The following is a 15,580-nucleotide window of genomic DNA, read 5'->3' on the forward strand; positions in this document are numbered from 1 at the left end:
TTAAAATAATTTTTAAATTTAAGTATATTTTGGCCACACTTTTCCCCTCCCCCTAGTACTTCCAGATCATCTCCCCCTTGACCTACTCAACTTTAGGTTCTTTCCCTCCCCAATAAAAACACACACATAAAAACCATGGAGTCCATTTTATGCTGTTCAGCTATTCCTGAACATGAAGTCTTCCCTGAAGTAGTTGATATACCCAGTCTCTCTCTATTGGAGAATACTGATTTCCCTCTTCCAGCAGGTTTAAGTTCAGTTGTTAGCCTTTATTCTAGTGGCTAAGTATTCATTCATTCATTTTTAAATATAACAAAATAAAATACATTGAGATAGAATAAAACCATCACACTGAAGTTGTACAACAACAAGACAAACCAATAGAAGGAAAAGAGTGCAAGAATCAGAGACCTACTCAGGAGTCCCATAAGAGCACTAAACTGGAAGCCATGATATATACAAAAAGGACCTGGTGCAGATCCGTGCAGGCCCTGTGCTTGCTGCTTCAGTTTTGGTGAGTTCATATGAGCTTTGCTCATGTTGATTTAGAGGCCTGGTTTTCTAGGTGTGCCCTTTCTTTAATATGTTGATATGTTGTAAATTTTACAAGGAAGACTCTGAAGTATCTAGTGTTGTAATGGCACCCAAATCTGATGTCCAGAAGTGAAGAAGATTCTTTATTATATTTTTAATTTCTTTGCTTGGGCTGAGCATGGTGACACATGGGAGGTAATGCAGGCAAATCTCTGTGTGTTCCAGGACAGCCTATTTTACATGCCAAGTTCCAAGCAAGTCAGGGATACATAGCAATGCACTTCTAAAAAAATAATTCCTTTGTTGTTCATTTTTTGCATGTTTGGGAAGAGGTAGCCATTTTTATTCAAGTATGGTCTTATGCAGATTTCTTGAAGTTTGCATTAAAATTATGAAGACACATAGATATTCAGAAGGAAAATTAAGCACACCTGTGTGTAATGCAATTGCCCTGCTACATGGCATATGACATTGAATCTAGTAGACTTAATTACTATGGTGCAGTTTAATGCAACAGGGTCAAAAATTCAATTTCTTCACATTTTAAAAAAATATTATTTTTATTTTATGTGCATGAATGTTTTACCTGCATGTATAGATGCTTGTGTACCTTTGTGCCCATGGAGGCCAGAAGAGGGCACCATGATCCTGTAACTGGAGTTATGGATAGTTGTGAACCATCATGTGGATGCTGGGAATCAAACCTGGGCCCTTGGAAGAGCAGCAAGTATCACTGAGATATGTCTCTAGCCTCTATTTCCACATCTTGAAAAATATTTAGATTGTATTTTTCATGCAAAATTGTACTGAAGAATAGTTAACTATCTAGTATTTGTAATATGAACATACGGAATAAATGAAGAGAAGCAAGTACCAGAGAGTGTATGTTTGCAGGGCAGATACAGAATACGTAGCCAATGTACTGAGCCCTTCTAGCCCTAAGAATAGTGTACTGCAACATCTGTTTACATGTGGTATAAGACAATTATTGTAAATACCACACACACTGTCCTAACAAAGAGCCCCACATTCTAATGAATATATAGATAAATGATATATACATATATGGTTGAAAAGTAAAGTTATATAGATTTATACACATTTGAACATGGGTAGTTAGGTTTAATTTGATGGTTTTGCCTTTTTAAGTCAGTGTCTTCTTGCAGTTTATAAACTTCTGCAGAGCCACATATTGTATGCTTAATTCATATAAAAAGTAAGTGATGATCTTTCCCATAATGAAATACCCATTTCAGGAAAGATCAAATGATTTGGGTAATATACTGATGTCCCTTTCCAGATGATATTATGTAATAATAGAATAAAATGGCAGTAGCAATAATAGCAAGGAGAAAAATATTAAGCTATCATTTGAGCCTCATTTTTGTCTTTATACCTTTATATTTTCACTGTGAAATACAGTTAATAGATCTCATTTACCATGATAAAGTCCCTACTCTAACCATTTTAATTCAATTTTAAGGAACCTATAGGAATTACTGTTTTTATTTATACTTAATATATAAAGAGACTCACATAAACAAAATTGTAAGGAGGAATTTTCCTAGTGGGGTTGGTGGTATTTGGAGCTGGCTTTCCAGTTCAATGAAACCTACAGCTACTAAAGATTTCTCTGGTAGCAAGAAGAGCATTGAAAGTCCATGGTATGAACTATTCAAAGAACTCATCCAGATAAACGTATTTGATGATTCTGATTCACCTCTTGTGAGGAAAAAGAAATATAGTGATTCTTCAATAAACTTTTGAATATTCGCAAAAAATAAGAAAAATAATGATGCTGATTGGTTGTGTCTATCATCTCTGGATAAAATGACAAAGGAAAAGAATGAACTCAGTGCTAAAATTAATTGGCCTGAGAAGCACAGGTACAATCTAAAGGATTCTAAGTGTGCCCTGGAAAAAGATCTTCTCTCCAGTAGCCATAGAACTCAAGCAGATAAAAAAATCAAACCCAAGACATCATCATGTGATTGGCTGGCTTACAATTAAGATTTAAGTCCCATCACTCAAGGGTGTCAGCACTGCCACTTCACTACACCCCCAATCATTGTTTGGTTTTTGTTGTTGCTGTTTGTTTCTGAGACAGAAACAAATAATATGTTCAGGGTGGCCTGTAACTTACCTCATCCTCTTAATTGCTCAGATTACCAGTATGTGTCATCATACTAGGTTCATTATAAAAGTTTTCATTTTAGGTTTTAATTTTAATTATGTGTATATGTGTGCATGTGTAACATGAGTGCTTGCAGAAGCCAAAGGCATCAGATCCCTTTTGAGATGAAGTTACACATATTTTTGAGCCACCCTAGGTGGGTGCTGGGAACTAAACTCAGGTCCTCTGCAAGAGCACTACACTCTTAACCACTGAGCTAGGTCTCCAGCTACCTCACTGTATAAGTTTTTAAGAGCCAATGATTTTATCTCTCTCTCCTACATAGCCAGTAGTGAAATCACTATAAAATAATTTCACATTTAACTTTTTGAGAATCTGAGCCTATTTTTCAAAGTAGGTACAATAGTTTACATTCTCACCAGTGGTGCACAAGGGTTTCATAGTTTTTACATACTTGGAAATATATGATCCTTTTTTAAATCTAGTGTCTTCAGTGGATGTGTTCATGGTTGTCTGATTGTGATTGTGATTTGCATTATTCAAATGACTAATGATGTCAGATATATTTCCTTGTGCTTATTGACTATTCTTCTATAGACCAGGGAGAAATGTCTATTCAAACAATTTGATTACATCTATGTGGGCCTTTGTCTTTTTATTGTTGAGTGGTAAGTAAGAGTTATTCATTCTGGATACAAGTCCCTTATCATACACATATGACTTGCAAACATTTTCTTTTATTATGTATGTTTCCTTTCCATTTCCTTTTTATGAATTGTGGAGCATGAAAGTTTTTTTTTCAATTTTGATAAAGCCAGCTTTATTCACTTTCATATTTAATGTTCTATTTCAGAAGCCTCAAACTAGAATTTTAAAGATTATTCACTGTGGGAAAAACAGGCAGTATGCTGGACTTGACAGGGCAGTTGCACACTTTAATGCACAGCAGTTTTGAAAGCAATCCCAATACTTGCTCACAATCAAGCCACCAAATCCCAGCATGGGAGCACATGGGGTGCTATTGTAATTTATGGCTGCTGCAGGAGAGAAAGTCAGTTTTCTTCAGAGATATAGATCCTGAGAGGCTTCCCATGGTCACGTAGATATCCCACACCCATGCACATACTTGCAACATTAAGTGGGGTCAGTGAGTTACTTTCTTTCTTTCTCCCTTTCTTTCTTCCTCCTTCCCTCCCTCCCTCCCTTCCTTCTCTCCTTCCTTCTTTCTTTTTAGGTATAATAAGTTGGGAGGGAAGAGTGGTGGGTGTTATGGGAGAAGGAATAGGGAGTTTATTTGGTCAAAACAAATTATATACATGCATTAAGTTCTCAAGCAACTAAATAAATAAATGATAAATGGTTTATGCCTAGGTTTCTTCTAAGAAGTTTAAAGTTTTGGGTTCTGAGATTTAAGTGAATACATAAATAATACGCATTTGACATCATTTCTATTTGTGATACAAACAAGTTACCAAGCATTTTGTGTTCATTTTGGCTCATGTGTTTTCTTTCCTCATGATTTTCAGGATAAATTCTTGCATTTTAATACAAGATCAGCAGCTTGGATTTTCAGACAAATTGTATCAGGTCATGGCTCAATTTGGAGAATGTGATTGCTAGTTTTACATAGTAGCTTAATTCTTATTCAACCAAGCATCAGTGTCCCTGTTAGTACTGTAGATGGACTTAACATCTACAATTATGTCAAGTCAAAATTACCTTTGATAATGGGGGTGGGTCTTATCCAATGAGTTAGCAGGCCTCTAGAGTAAAGCAAGTTTGGGGTGAATTCCTGCTTGAGTTTCTAGCCTGCCTCCGTAGCCAAGGGAGCTGAATCCACAGAAGAAATAAGAAAATAAAATAGTCTTCATAACACAATTCTCTTTTTTCCTTCTTCTTCTTACGCCCCCTATTGGTCCTCATTTTCTATAAAATCCCACCCATTGAGGGAATACATGTTAACTTTAAAGTATATGAGGTCTTCTAATTCACAAACATGGCCTAACTTTGTATTTTATTGTAGTTTTCATTTCTTTCAAGAGTGATTTATAGTTTCCAGTGTACAACTCTTGCACTTCTTTAATTTTAAGAGTTTTAATTTTTTTGATCAGTGGTTCTCAACCTTCCTAATGCTGTGACCCTTTAATACAGTTTTTCATGTTGTGCTAACCCCCAATCATAAAAATACTTGTATTGCTACTTCAAAACTGTAATTTTGCTACTGATATGAATTGTAATGTAATGTAATCTGATATGCAGAATAGCTGATATGCAATCCCTATGAAAGGGTTGTTTGACCCTCCAAAGTGGTCATGACCCACAGGTTGAAAACCCATTTTTGATGGGACTGTGAGTGAAATCCTTTTCAAAGAAACTTGATTAACATCCAATGATTATATATAATAGAATATAAATAGGTTACATCATGGCATTTTCATACATCTATGCAATATACTTTTTAGCATAGTCACCCCCAATTACACTCTCCTATTCCCTTCAATTACACTCTTCTGCTCTAAATCTCATTAGGTCATAAAAATGAATAAATTAATATATGTAGAAGAGGAATGAGGAAATTCATTAGCTCATATAAATAAATAAATATAGAAGAGGAAATAAGAAGGGAATGAGTGGAATTGTTTTCTTAATTTTTTGGGGGGGTTATCCATTGATAGAATATAAAATAGTATCAGATGAACTGGATCAAAGAGTTCATAACTGCTTTTTATCTGTGAATTTGGTGCCATAGACAATCCTGTAAATTTTTCAGTTAATAAAATTATGATACTTGTGCATTTTATTGGTACAGTGTGAAAATTCCATTCAATATGTAATGACCAAATAAGAGGAATTAACATTTTCATATCATTCAATGCTTGTAATTTCTTTCTAGGGAAAAGCTTAAAACTTGTAACTTCTAATTATCAAATATGTAATAAATTATTTTCAACTATTTCAACTATATTTCTCTTTCTATGGAAGACAAAATGAATTTCTCCTGTTACATTTTGTCATTTTCTTCTCTCCATCCCCTTCTCTCTTTTCTGTGTTTGACCACATGTGCATGCTGTGGAATATGTGTGGAGGCCATAGGACAACTTTTGAGAGTCAGTTCTCTCCACCATGTGGGGGTTAGGAATCAAACTCAGGATGTCAGGCTCAGTGGCAAATGTCTTTATTGAAACATTGAACCATATTATCATCCCTTCATATTTATTTTCTATTTGTTTTAAATACTATTTTGTTTATCTTCACCTTTTCACTGCCTCTTTTTGGGGGTTCTGTACAGCTATTTTCTAGTCTAACTTTAAGTCACGTGCAGTTTCTTGCTATACATCTTTCCACATGGGTCCTTGTCCTCAGATTCTCAATTAACATGTTAAACTTATAGCAGTGCATTTCATGTTAACAAATCTTAAACATAGTTGCACACAAAATGTTGCTCTTTCCCTTTTCCTTTGTGCTATTGCTTGCTATATATATCCAATCTTTACACATTAGAGTGCACTACAGTTTTACAGCATTCATCACACTCTCAAGTTTGGTATCTGTATGCCTGTCTATCATTTTAGAGATCTAGAGGTTATAGAAAATTAAACCTCTGTACAGTTTATTCACATGATATTGTAGTTACTGTGACTCCAAGAACATGAGTTCTCTCTAGATAAACCTTCCTAGAAGATTTATTTAGTTTTCTGATCCAATACACATGCACACACACAATGTCTGGAATGCTAGTATGTTGGTTAAATTAATGGTCATGTATTTGGAAAGCCCTTAAAAATATGTAAAGCTCAAATATGTAGCAGGAATCTTAAAAGGTCTTATTAATAAAAACAAATCTGAGGCCAGATATTGGGGTGAATGCTGAAAGATCAGAGAGACAGAACAGGCCACAGCTAACCTCACCTTGCCAATTCCTCAGCTGATCCTGTTTCCTCAAACTGGAAACCTCTGTGTCCTCATCCGGAATGGATCTCAGCTGAACTGCTGCTCAAAAGCCTGAAAGCTTAACCAGCTCTAGTTCCTGGTCCTCACACCTTATATACCTTTCTGCTTCCTGCCATCACTTCCTGGGATTAGAGGCATGTGTCACCACGCCTGGCTGTTTCTAGTGTGGCTTTGAATTCACGGAGATCTTCCTCCAGAATGCTAGGATTAAAGGCGTGTGTGCCACCATTTTCTGGCCTCTGTATCTAGTGGCTGTTCTGTTCTCTGACCCCAGATAAGTTTATTAAGGTGCACAATATATTGGGGGATACAATATCACCACACAAATATTGGTCAAGCTTGTCTATTTTACATTAAAGGGAAGACAGAGTTTGAGTACTACTCCATTGAAATGTTCAAAGAGTGAACGAACACATGGCCTGTAAATATCAAGTTTGTACAAAGGTGACTGTGAAAGAATTTTACGTATGTGAAGAGTTGGAATTCTACTGTATTAATTCCAGAAAACAAAGACATTTCCCTGTTGCTAAACTCCAGAATGTCTCCTTTTCTCTATGACCGACTCTGTTTCCATCCATTTATCTTTGTGTGGATGCTTTATCCAAACCTCAGTAACGTGCTGTGCATCAGTGACAGTCTATAAGTTAATAAATATCCACAGCACAACAAGCTGAGCAATTGATTCAAAGATGTTGGGTTTGCATTTAGTCATCACCCAATGTTTTTACTCTAATGGCTAGCCTCATGTAGAAGTGGAAACAAAGGTGTTTAAAAATATACATAATTATTTAGAGTGCAAAATATATGCAAATATGTTAATATATTGTAGGAAAAACCTGAGTAAATCCTTATTTTAAGGAAATTCAGGACTGCTTCTGAAGACAGAGAACCATGGATTTCTAAGTCTGGTTGTTCTAGTTTTCCTATGATCAGTCTCCAACCAAAGTCCTTTGGGAGGCACATGAGGGTTTGTGCTTGTGCATGTGTGATATTTATACAGAGGGAGGAAATATTTGAAACAAATATAAAAGCTGAGAAATTGGGTTGGGTTATTTTAGAATTCTAAAGCTGAACATCATGAATGTTACATGCTCTAGAAAGACCCGTGCAGAATTGTAGCTGTTATAAACCTCTTCAAGAACATCCACATACAGCTTCCACCTGTCTTGACTAGCTAGCTTTCATAGAACTGGAAGGTGGTATGCATGCTGCTTGGGAAAAATCATCATCTTATGTAGCTGTGACTATCATGGCAAGATACGCCTATGGGTGCAATAGTGGCGTGAATGTTATGGGGATAACCGATCTCTATACTATTGGATTTAAGGTCCACTCCATGAGCAGAAATACAAAGTATTGTAAATCTGGTCAAGAACCAATGGTAAGGAAGTTCACCCATCTCATAAATGAACCTCCTATGATTGTTCAGGTGAATAGACATAGTATCAGACAGCTTTTTAAATTCATCTTCATATACATAGATTAGTGCAGCTCTTTGTGCATTAGACAGCAATTAATGCAGCAACTTGCAAGTGGCCAAAGTGCAGAGAATAAAGTGTCAGTGGAGTGACCAGCCATAAATGGGACACTTATACATATTCCTCCTAAGGCTCAGGGACTATTGTGGTAGAGTAGATGTAAAGATAGTAAGGTCAGGGAGAATCAGAGTTAAACAATGCCTTCTCAATATGACAGTACCTCTGCACTCATGAAGTCTCAGCAACTAGGATTACCTGTACTATACTTGTAAAAGATAAAGCCAGTCAATATTCCAGCATGGTTAGGGGAGGCGCTCACATGGTTGGCCCCACTTATGAGATTTAAGTAGCATGAACTGGATGGACTTGGTGGGTTATAAAAAAAAAGACAGAAAATTGGGAAGGGTATTTATATATCTGAGAGGAGCTAGAGTAAATATGATCAAAATACATTGTAGCGCTGTCCCAATTAGACTTAATAATAAAATCCCAGAGTCAGATATCGGGGTAAAAGCTGAAAGATTAGAGAAGCAAAGGAGCAGCCACAGTCACCTCTTACCTCTCTGACTCCTCAGACCGAAAAGGGGGTGAGATCCCATCTCCACCTGCCTTATATTCCTGTCTCCACCTCCCTAGCACTGGGATTAAAGGCATGTGCCACCACCACCCAGGGCTCTGTTTCTCTTTTAGACTGGTTTGATCTGGTGTAGTCCAAGGTGGCCCTGAACTCCTGATCTTCCTGCTTCCTCCTCCCAAGTGCTGGGATTAAAGGTGTGTGCCACCACTACCTGGCCTCTGTGGTTAACTAGCGGCTAACTCTGCCCTTGGCTAACTCCAGTGGCATTTGGCGTCCAAATGCCTGTGAAGTTTGTTGCAGAGATGCTGCAACAGAAAAATCTCAAACTTGCTCAGAGGATTGGGGAAAAAAGACAGGAAAACCTAGCAGGTGGTGACTCTGGCAGGAGCCCCTGCATGCAGCTAATGCGTGTGCCAGTGGCTGCAAAGCCACAGCCAAGCGCCTTTTTTTTTTATTTTTGTGAATTCGTGCCTCAAAAGTTTGATGCCAGATGAACTGTGAATCTAATTAATCTTAACAATAAAAACCCAGAGTCAGATATTAGGGTGAAAGCTAAAAGATCAGAGAAGCAGAGCAACTAGCCACCTAGAGAGACTTCTTACCTCTATGATTCCTCAGACCAAAAGGCAAGGATCCTGTCTCTACGAATCTTCAGAAGGAAAGGGCCAGATCCTTGCTCTTCCTTCCTTATATTCCTGTCTCCACCTCCCTAGGGCTGGGATTAAAAGTATGTGCCACCACTGCCTGACTCTATGGTTAACTAGTGACTAGCTCTGCCCTCTGATCTCCAGGCAAGCTTTATTTGTCAGAACACAAAATATCATACAAAAATACATTGTATGAAACTCTCAATAAAAAACCCTCAAACTAACCAAACAAATAAAAACAACAATAAAAAGCAACTGAATGTCTATACAGAGGACTGTGCATACAGCTCAGTAGTAATTTACCTAGAATTCACCAGGCCTTGGGTCTAATCATCAGTATGACAAAATAATGGCCTTGTAGAAAACAGACATTATGGCATATGCTATTAGTCCTAGCTATTCAGGTGGCTGGGGGCAGATGGTTCATTTGGTCCCAGGAGTACTATGCAATCTTTCTCTGTCATTCAATATGCAGGCAAATTTTGAGTGCACTACTGCCTATAGGATTCTTAATAATTAAAAGGGAAAAGTATACCTGAGGCTATAGAGAAATTTTGCATAGTAACCAGGTAATTTCATTTCAGGATATCTAGGTATTTTTTATTCCAGGATAACTAATGCATCAGGCCATATCATGGTACAATGTTTTGTGGATAGAGTCATGACAAGTTGTATAAATATGATTATGAATTTGAGGTTATAGTGTGCTATTCTAGCTACAACTCACCAATTCTAATTGTAACTAGAAATCATTGTATCTTATGGCACTACTATAACCCAGTCTAGGTTACGGTACTAGCTAGTGAGATTCTGCCATAATCCTAAATTCCTAAATTGTGGAGCTGGCTTTGAATAGAGGTTAAAAGAATTTAGAAAATATGATAGACAGTGTATAGATTTCATTTATGAGACTCTTGGTAGAAAGCTAGATGTTTCTGAAACATCCCAGTGAGAACACCTTTCAATTTAACCCAGGAATAGTGCACTTCAGTTTATGAGGCTTTTAAGGCACTTTAGGATGAAATTTATTCGAAGTGATTATCTGTTTTGAGTCTACCACCACTCATGCACAGAATGATTATAATCAGCCTCTACAGATGGGAAGATGATCTTATTAGATATTCACCCTCTCCACATATTCACTTGGGAAATGGATACTTGGAAACATGTACCTGAGCCCTCTTGGGCTACCAACAAAACTCCTGGTTGGAAGGAGAGCTTATTTTATTTTCAAAGAATTGCAATTAGCATGAAGAAAATAATCTTTTCCACATTTGATTCTAGGCTCTACACAGTGTAAGGGTTAGATATGTATTCCCTATGGTAATGTGAGGTCAGGTGCTATGCCATAGAACATTGTTTTTTCAAACTATGGCCAATACCCAATGCAGGAGATTTCTCAGAGCCAGTTTAAAGCCATGCAAATGTATAACCACTACAGTGGGATTCTAGGACTGACAAAAAGCTTGAGGGCCACCCCTCTACTGTGGTGCTAATAGGTGCTCTGTGAAAATAGGGCTCTGTAGTCAGCCTTTTCCTATTTTTTTTTAAGTTAAGCAGAGCTCCTTACTTAACCTGGGGGCTCTGCAGCATGCAATGGACTCACACACACTTTTAACTCAAGGAGGGGAAGACTGCATCTTCAGTAAAACACAGGAACTGGATAGAAATTCAAAGTCTTGGCCCCGCTGTAAACTAGAATCCAGGATTTCTGAACATCCTAGGCGCTCTTGACTATGTGTGAAAGTTGGAGAAGTAACAGTGTTTTCAGTCTTTTGTTTCATCATAGAGCCTTTTTATGTTTTTAATTTCATGAAGCATGTGGTAGGACCAATATTTTTGCCATGAAGAATGTGTGAATATATGTGCAGTAAAGCATGGACAAGCACCACCACTACTTATAGACAATTCTGAATTCTTTGTTTACTTCTTTTAATGAATACAAACTGTTCAAAACAACTTCAAGAAGACCCAAATAGATAGCAGTGAGTTCAAGGCCAGCCTGGTCTACTATAGTGGATTCCAGGCCAGCTGTGGCTACATAATGAGACCTTTCTTGAACAAAACAAAACAAAATGAAAAACAAGGTAGCTCAAGGAGAACTCTCTGAGAGTACACTTTCTTTCTGGGCATTTTCACTCTTTTGTACTGACACAACAAAGTGCTGACACGTTTATGACCAATAGACTTAACATGTTCCTGAATAATGAAAAAAATAAGACCAGCAACCCAAACAGCCAAAAACAATATTAAGGTGCTTGGACCAAGGGAGATGAGCAGAGGGAGCAAAGTGAGTCTAGTGGTGTTTATACAACATCTTGAGTTCCAGACAGGCAAGTGCCTTACCTCCTGATTGTGCTTCAGCGCTCAGGCCAGATGAAGCCAGCAGAGCAGGCCTTAAGATGGAGTCACAAAGTGACTGGGCTGAGACCGGTGAGGAGCTTCTACTAAATCTGGCCCAAACATCTTGGGAATCCTATCTGTCTGCAAAACTGTTTGTGCCATGGTAACTATGTCACACATGCTTTGAAACACACCCCCTTGTTTGCTTTGCTCCACCACTCTTCCCATGCTGACTACCCACAAAGCCTTCACTATCAGACATAGCATCTCTGGGGGGCTAGATCAAAGGCATCCACAGGAAAAAAGGCTTCGATTTTCCTTCTATTTTCCCAGATGGAGAAAACTTTAGCTACAGAGAAGAGAAATGAGCCAAAGGGACAGCGAAGGCACTGTGAATGCAAAAGGAACGACTAACCACAGATCCTTGTACACTTTCTTTGCTGAATGACAGTGAGGATTCTTCAGTATCAATCTGAAAGTTTAAGATTAAGAAGCACACTTTAAAGACTTGTGTTCATACGAACACAGATGTCTATACTGTAGCTTCTCTGAACTTAGAGGCCTTATCTATGAAATTCAGTGTTTAAGTCCAGTTTCTAATATACTTGATGGCACATAATGGATAACAAATACACATTGAAGTTTATTTTTTTCTTTGAATGAATATAAAGAGTTTATTCGGTGCGTATTTGGGTATACAACAACAAATATTAAACAACTTTTTTAACGTTTTGTGCACAGGGCAGAAAACTGCCTGTACATGCTATGTCCACTTTTGGAACACAGATTTTAACAATTATTAATGCACAAAATCTTACATATCATGCAACTCTATGCCAAGATTCCAACTTTCTTCCATGCAACAGATATGAAGATCTAAATGGAAACCTAGCTAAGTCTTAAACACTTGTCCAGTAGCATGTATAATATATGTTGTTTAGGGGGAACCAGTCTTAACATTTCCTTGTACACAATACAGTGTTCACGTGCCAAATACAACGACGGGAGGACTTGTACATGTACAGATGAGACAGTTCATATGTGAACAACACAAAAGACAACAGCACTGTTCCACAGTTCCACAACAATAGATTAATGTGATACACGAATGGAATCGAGAGAACTCTACACTTGAGGATAATCTTGTCTCAACTTATCTTTACTGACTGGGGTTGACGGTACAACTCAATTTCTACGCACAAAGTACAGCACAAGAACTTGACCAGAATGCTACAGTTCTAATCAACAACAAAAAAGAAAGGGAGATAGAGAGAATGGGAGGCGGAGGAGGAAGAGAGGTGGGGAGGGTGAGGGAGAGAGAGGAAAAATCCTAAGAATACTGTCACCTTGAGCCTGAGATGCCAATTCAGATTCAACCCTGAATTTGGTTGATTTGGATTAAGTGAGTCAATAGAACCATTGAATTTCAGAAATCATACAGTTTCACTATATTAAAGAGTACATTTGAATCAAGCATAGATAGAAAACATGAAGCCAAGAAAACAACACGGTTCACAGAATTCGTTTGCCCCTACAAAACATTTAAGCAGTTAATTTTATTTTGTTGTTTTTTTTTTAAAGAATGATTGTGGTCTTTTAAATTTTCTTGTTGGGATGCAAATTGACCAGCGTTAGTGCTGTGAAATATTTTTTGCTGTGTTATCCCCAAAGTATAGGTGAGATCATGAGAAAATTTGGCAGTCCTTCTTCCAGATTTAGTTCATTGATAATGCTTGGCATTCTTTTGCACAAGCTCAATCTAAATTATGGGGGCTTTAGTATGGATGATAGCAAGGTGTAATGGCAGATAGAATAGGGAACTCTGCCTGTATGTTTGGTAAACCTCACTGATAAGTTTGAACTTTTGGATGAAGGACTGCTAGAAGAATTCAACAGCACCTGGAGGTAAGGTTCTGTTATAGAGCCCTCGTTTTGCCCTCACTGGCTACGTTGATTCATTGTGGCTCATGGATTTGCCTCCATTCAGGACACCGGAGACGCTTCTGCTCTTGGTCGGGGTCCCACTTCCAGATCGGGAGAACTCCGTGAGATCGTGCAGAGACGGCTCCTTATACATGGCCACTGAAAAGCACAGAGATGGTGGAAAAGGCCTTTAAAGGGGCACACTAATGCATTACACTGTTCCAAATTTCAACAATAGATCCTAGGTGTTCTTGTTTTAAAACTTTTAAGTCCAGGAAGCAAAGCTCATGCTCATCATCTCAACTTAGCCATTCTACAGTGTATACATATTTTGTAATATTTTATACACAATAAGTAGCTTTTATTTAGCAAAAGATTTAATTTTGATAATTGGAAAGAAACAAAGACAAAAAAGACAAAGAAAAATTTTGTTTTGGTGTCTAAGTTTCTATGCCTTAAGACAAACACACAAGTACTTAGCAGCATGGATGAAACTAGATTAAATGAATTCTAGTCCTCATATAGTAATTCATAGCACATTTTAATACCTAACTTCTATCACTTACAGTTTTATGTGCAAGGAATAATGGAAACACATTTAATAAAGCTCTCAGAAGTTTAAATATAATCTATAACACACTGTGAAACTTAATGTTAAAAATTTACACATTTTAAAACATTGATTTCTGCCATACTTTAAATGAAACTCTCTAAGATTAAAAGCATTAGTATGATTCTTAGGACAATAAATGGTAACAGTTATTATTATTGGGCTATAAATCATAGTACTAGCACATACGTGTGAAATACAGTGTGTTAGATATTAAGTTCACTGTCCTTGTAAAAAGTCTATGATAGAAAACACTCATTTTTATTAGAGACAGGGTCTCACTGTAGCCTAGGCTGCTCTGGTATCATTAAGTAGCCCATCGAATTCTCTTACTTATATTTTACTGATGATCATGAGGCACATGTAGGTAAGTAACATTACAAGACCATTCAGTTAACAGCGGGGCACAGTGGCAATGCCTATAATGCTGGCATTTTTGGAGGTTGAGGAAGGAAGATCATGAATTTGAGGCCAACTGGAACAAGAAAGCACCAGCTACACAGGTGAGACTCTGTTTCAAACAAACAACAAACAAGCAAGCAAACAAACAAATAAACACAATCCAACCATCCAGTTACTACAAAATGAACCTGCAACTTGAACTCAGATATTTTGGCCCAGAAAATGAGTTGTACAACACAACGTGGCACTTATTTCAACGTGTGTGCATGTGTGGTGTGTAAGGGGATGGGTAGTACTTTTAAGCCTCTACTGTAATCTCAGGTGGGCAATCTCTTCTATTTTATTTCTATTGTCTGTCTCTTCACTATGTCTCCCTGCTAATATTGCTATTTCCCAGTTTCTTTTTATAACTATTCTGACTAGTTTTGTGTCAACCTGACACAAGCTAGAGTTATTTTGGAAGAGGAAACCTTCATTAAGAAAATGCCTCCAGGAGACTGGACTGTAGGCTTCCTATAGTGGGAGGATGTGGGAGGGTGTGTGACTGGTGCCACCACTGAACTGGTGGTCATGGGTGCTATCAGAAAGCAGGCTGAACAAACCACTAAACAACATTTCTCTATAACCTTAGCTTTAATTCTTGCCTCTAGGTTCCTGCCTTGACCTCCTTTAATGATGGGCTGTGATGTGGAAGTGAAATAAACCCTTTCCTCCCCAAGTTGTTTTTGGTAATGGTGTTTTATCTCAGCAATAGTAATCCTTACTAAAACAGAAATTGGCACCAGATCATTAGGTATTGCTGTGACAGACTTGAGCATGTTTTGGGGAGGACTGTGAACTTTGGAATGTTGGGCTGGAAAAGCCATTGATTGTTTAGAACTTAGTGAGTTGTTGTGGGAACAAAGAATATAGACCTGAGATCAATGCAGATGATGGAGTCCTGTCTTGTGAAGTTTCAGAGGGAAGTTTTGAGTGTCCCCT

The 15,580-nt window shown here is 37.6% G+C and overlaps 1 protein-coding gene across 3 annotated transcripts in view; it reads right to left on the reverse strand.

The window, feature by feature from the left end:
• Positions 1-12,283: 12,283 nt before the first annotated feature.
• The window catches only part of Fgf13 (fibroblast growth factor 13), a 533,597-nt gene continuing 530,300 nt past the window's right edge, over positions 12,284-15,580 (reverse strand). For all 3 annotated transcript variants that reach the window (XM_052739895.1, XM_052739907.1, XM_052739901.1), the window contains one exon: positions 12,284-13,746. In XM_052739895.1, coding sequence (XP_052595855.1) covers positions 13,610-13,746 — 137 coding nt within the window. In that variant the 3' untranslated portion in view covers positions 12,284-13,609. The remainder of the gene's footprint in view (positions 13,747-15,580) is intronic.

Source organism: Peromyscus californicus, unplaced genomic scaffold (genome assembly GCF_007827085.1).
Source record: "Peromyscus californicus insignis strain IS unplaced genomic scaffold, ASM782708v3 Scaffold_10__1_contigs__length_136768540, whole genome shotgun sequence".
NCBI classification, from domain to species: domain Eukaryota; kingdom Metazoa; phylum Chordata; class Mammalia; order Rodentia; family Cricetidae; genus Peromyscus; species Peromyscus californicus.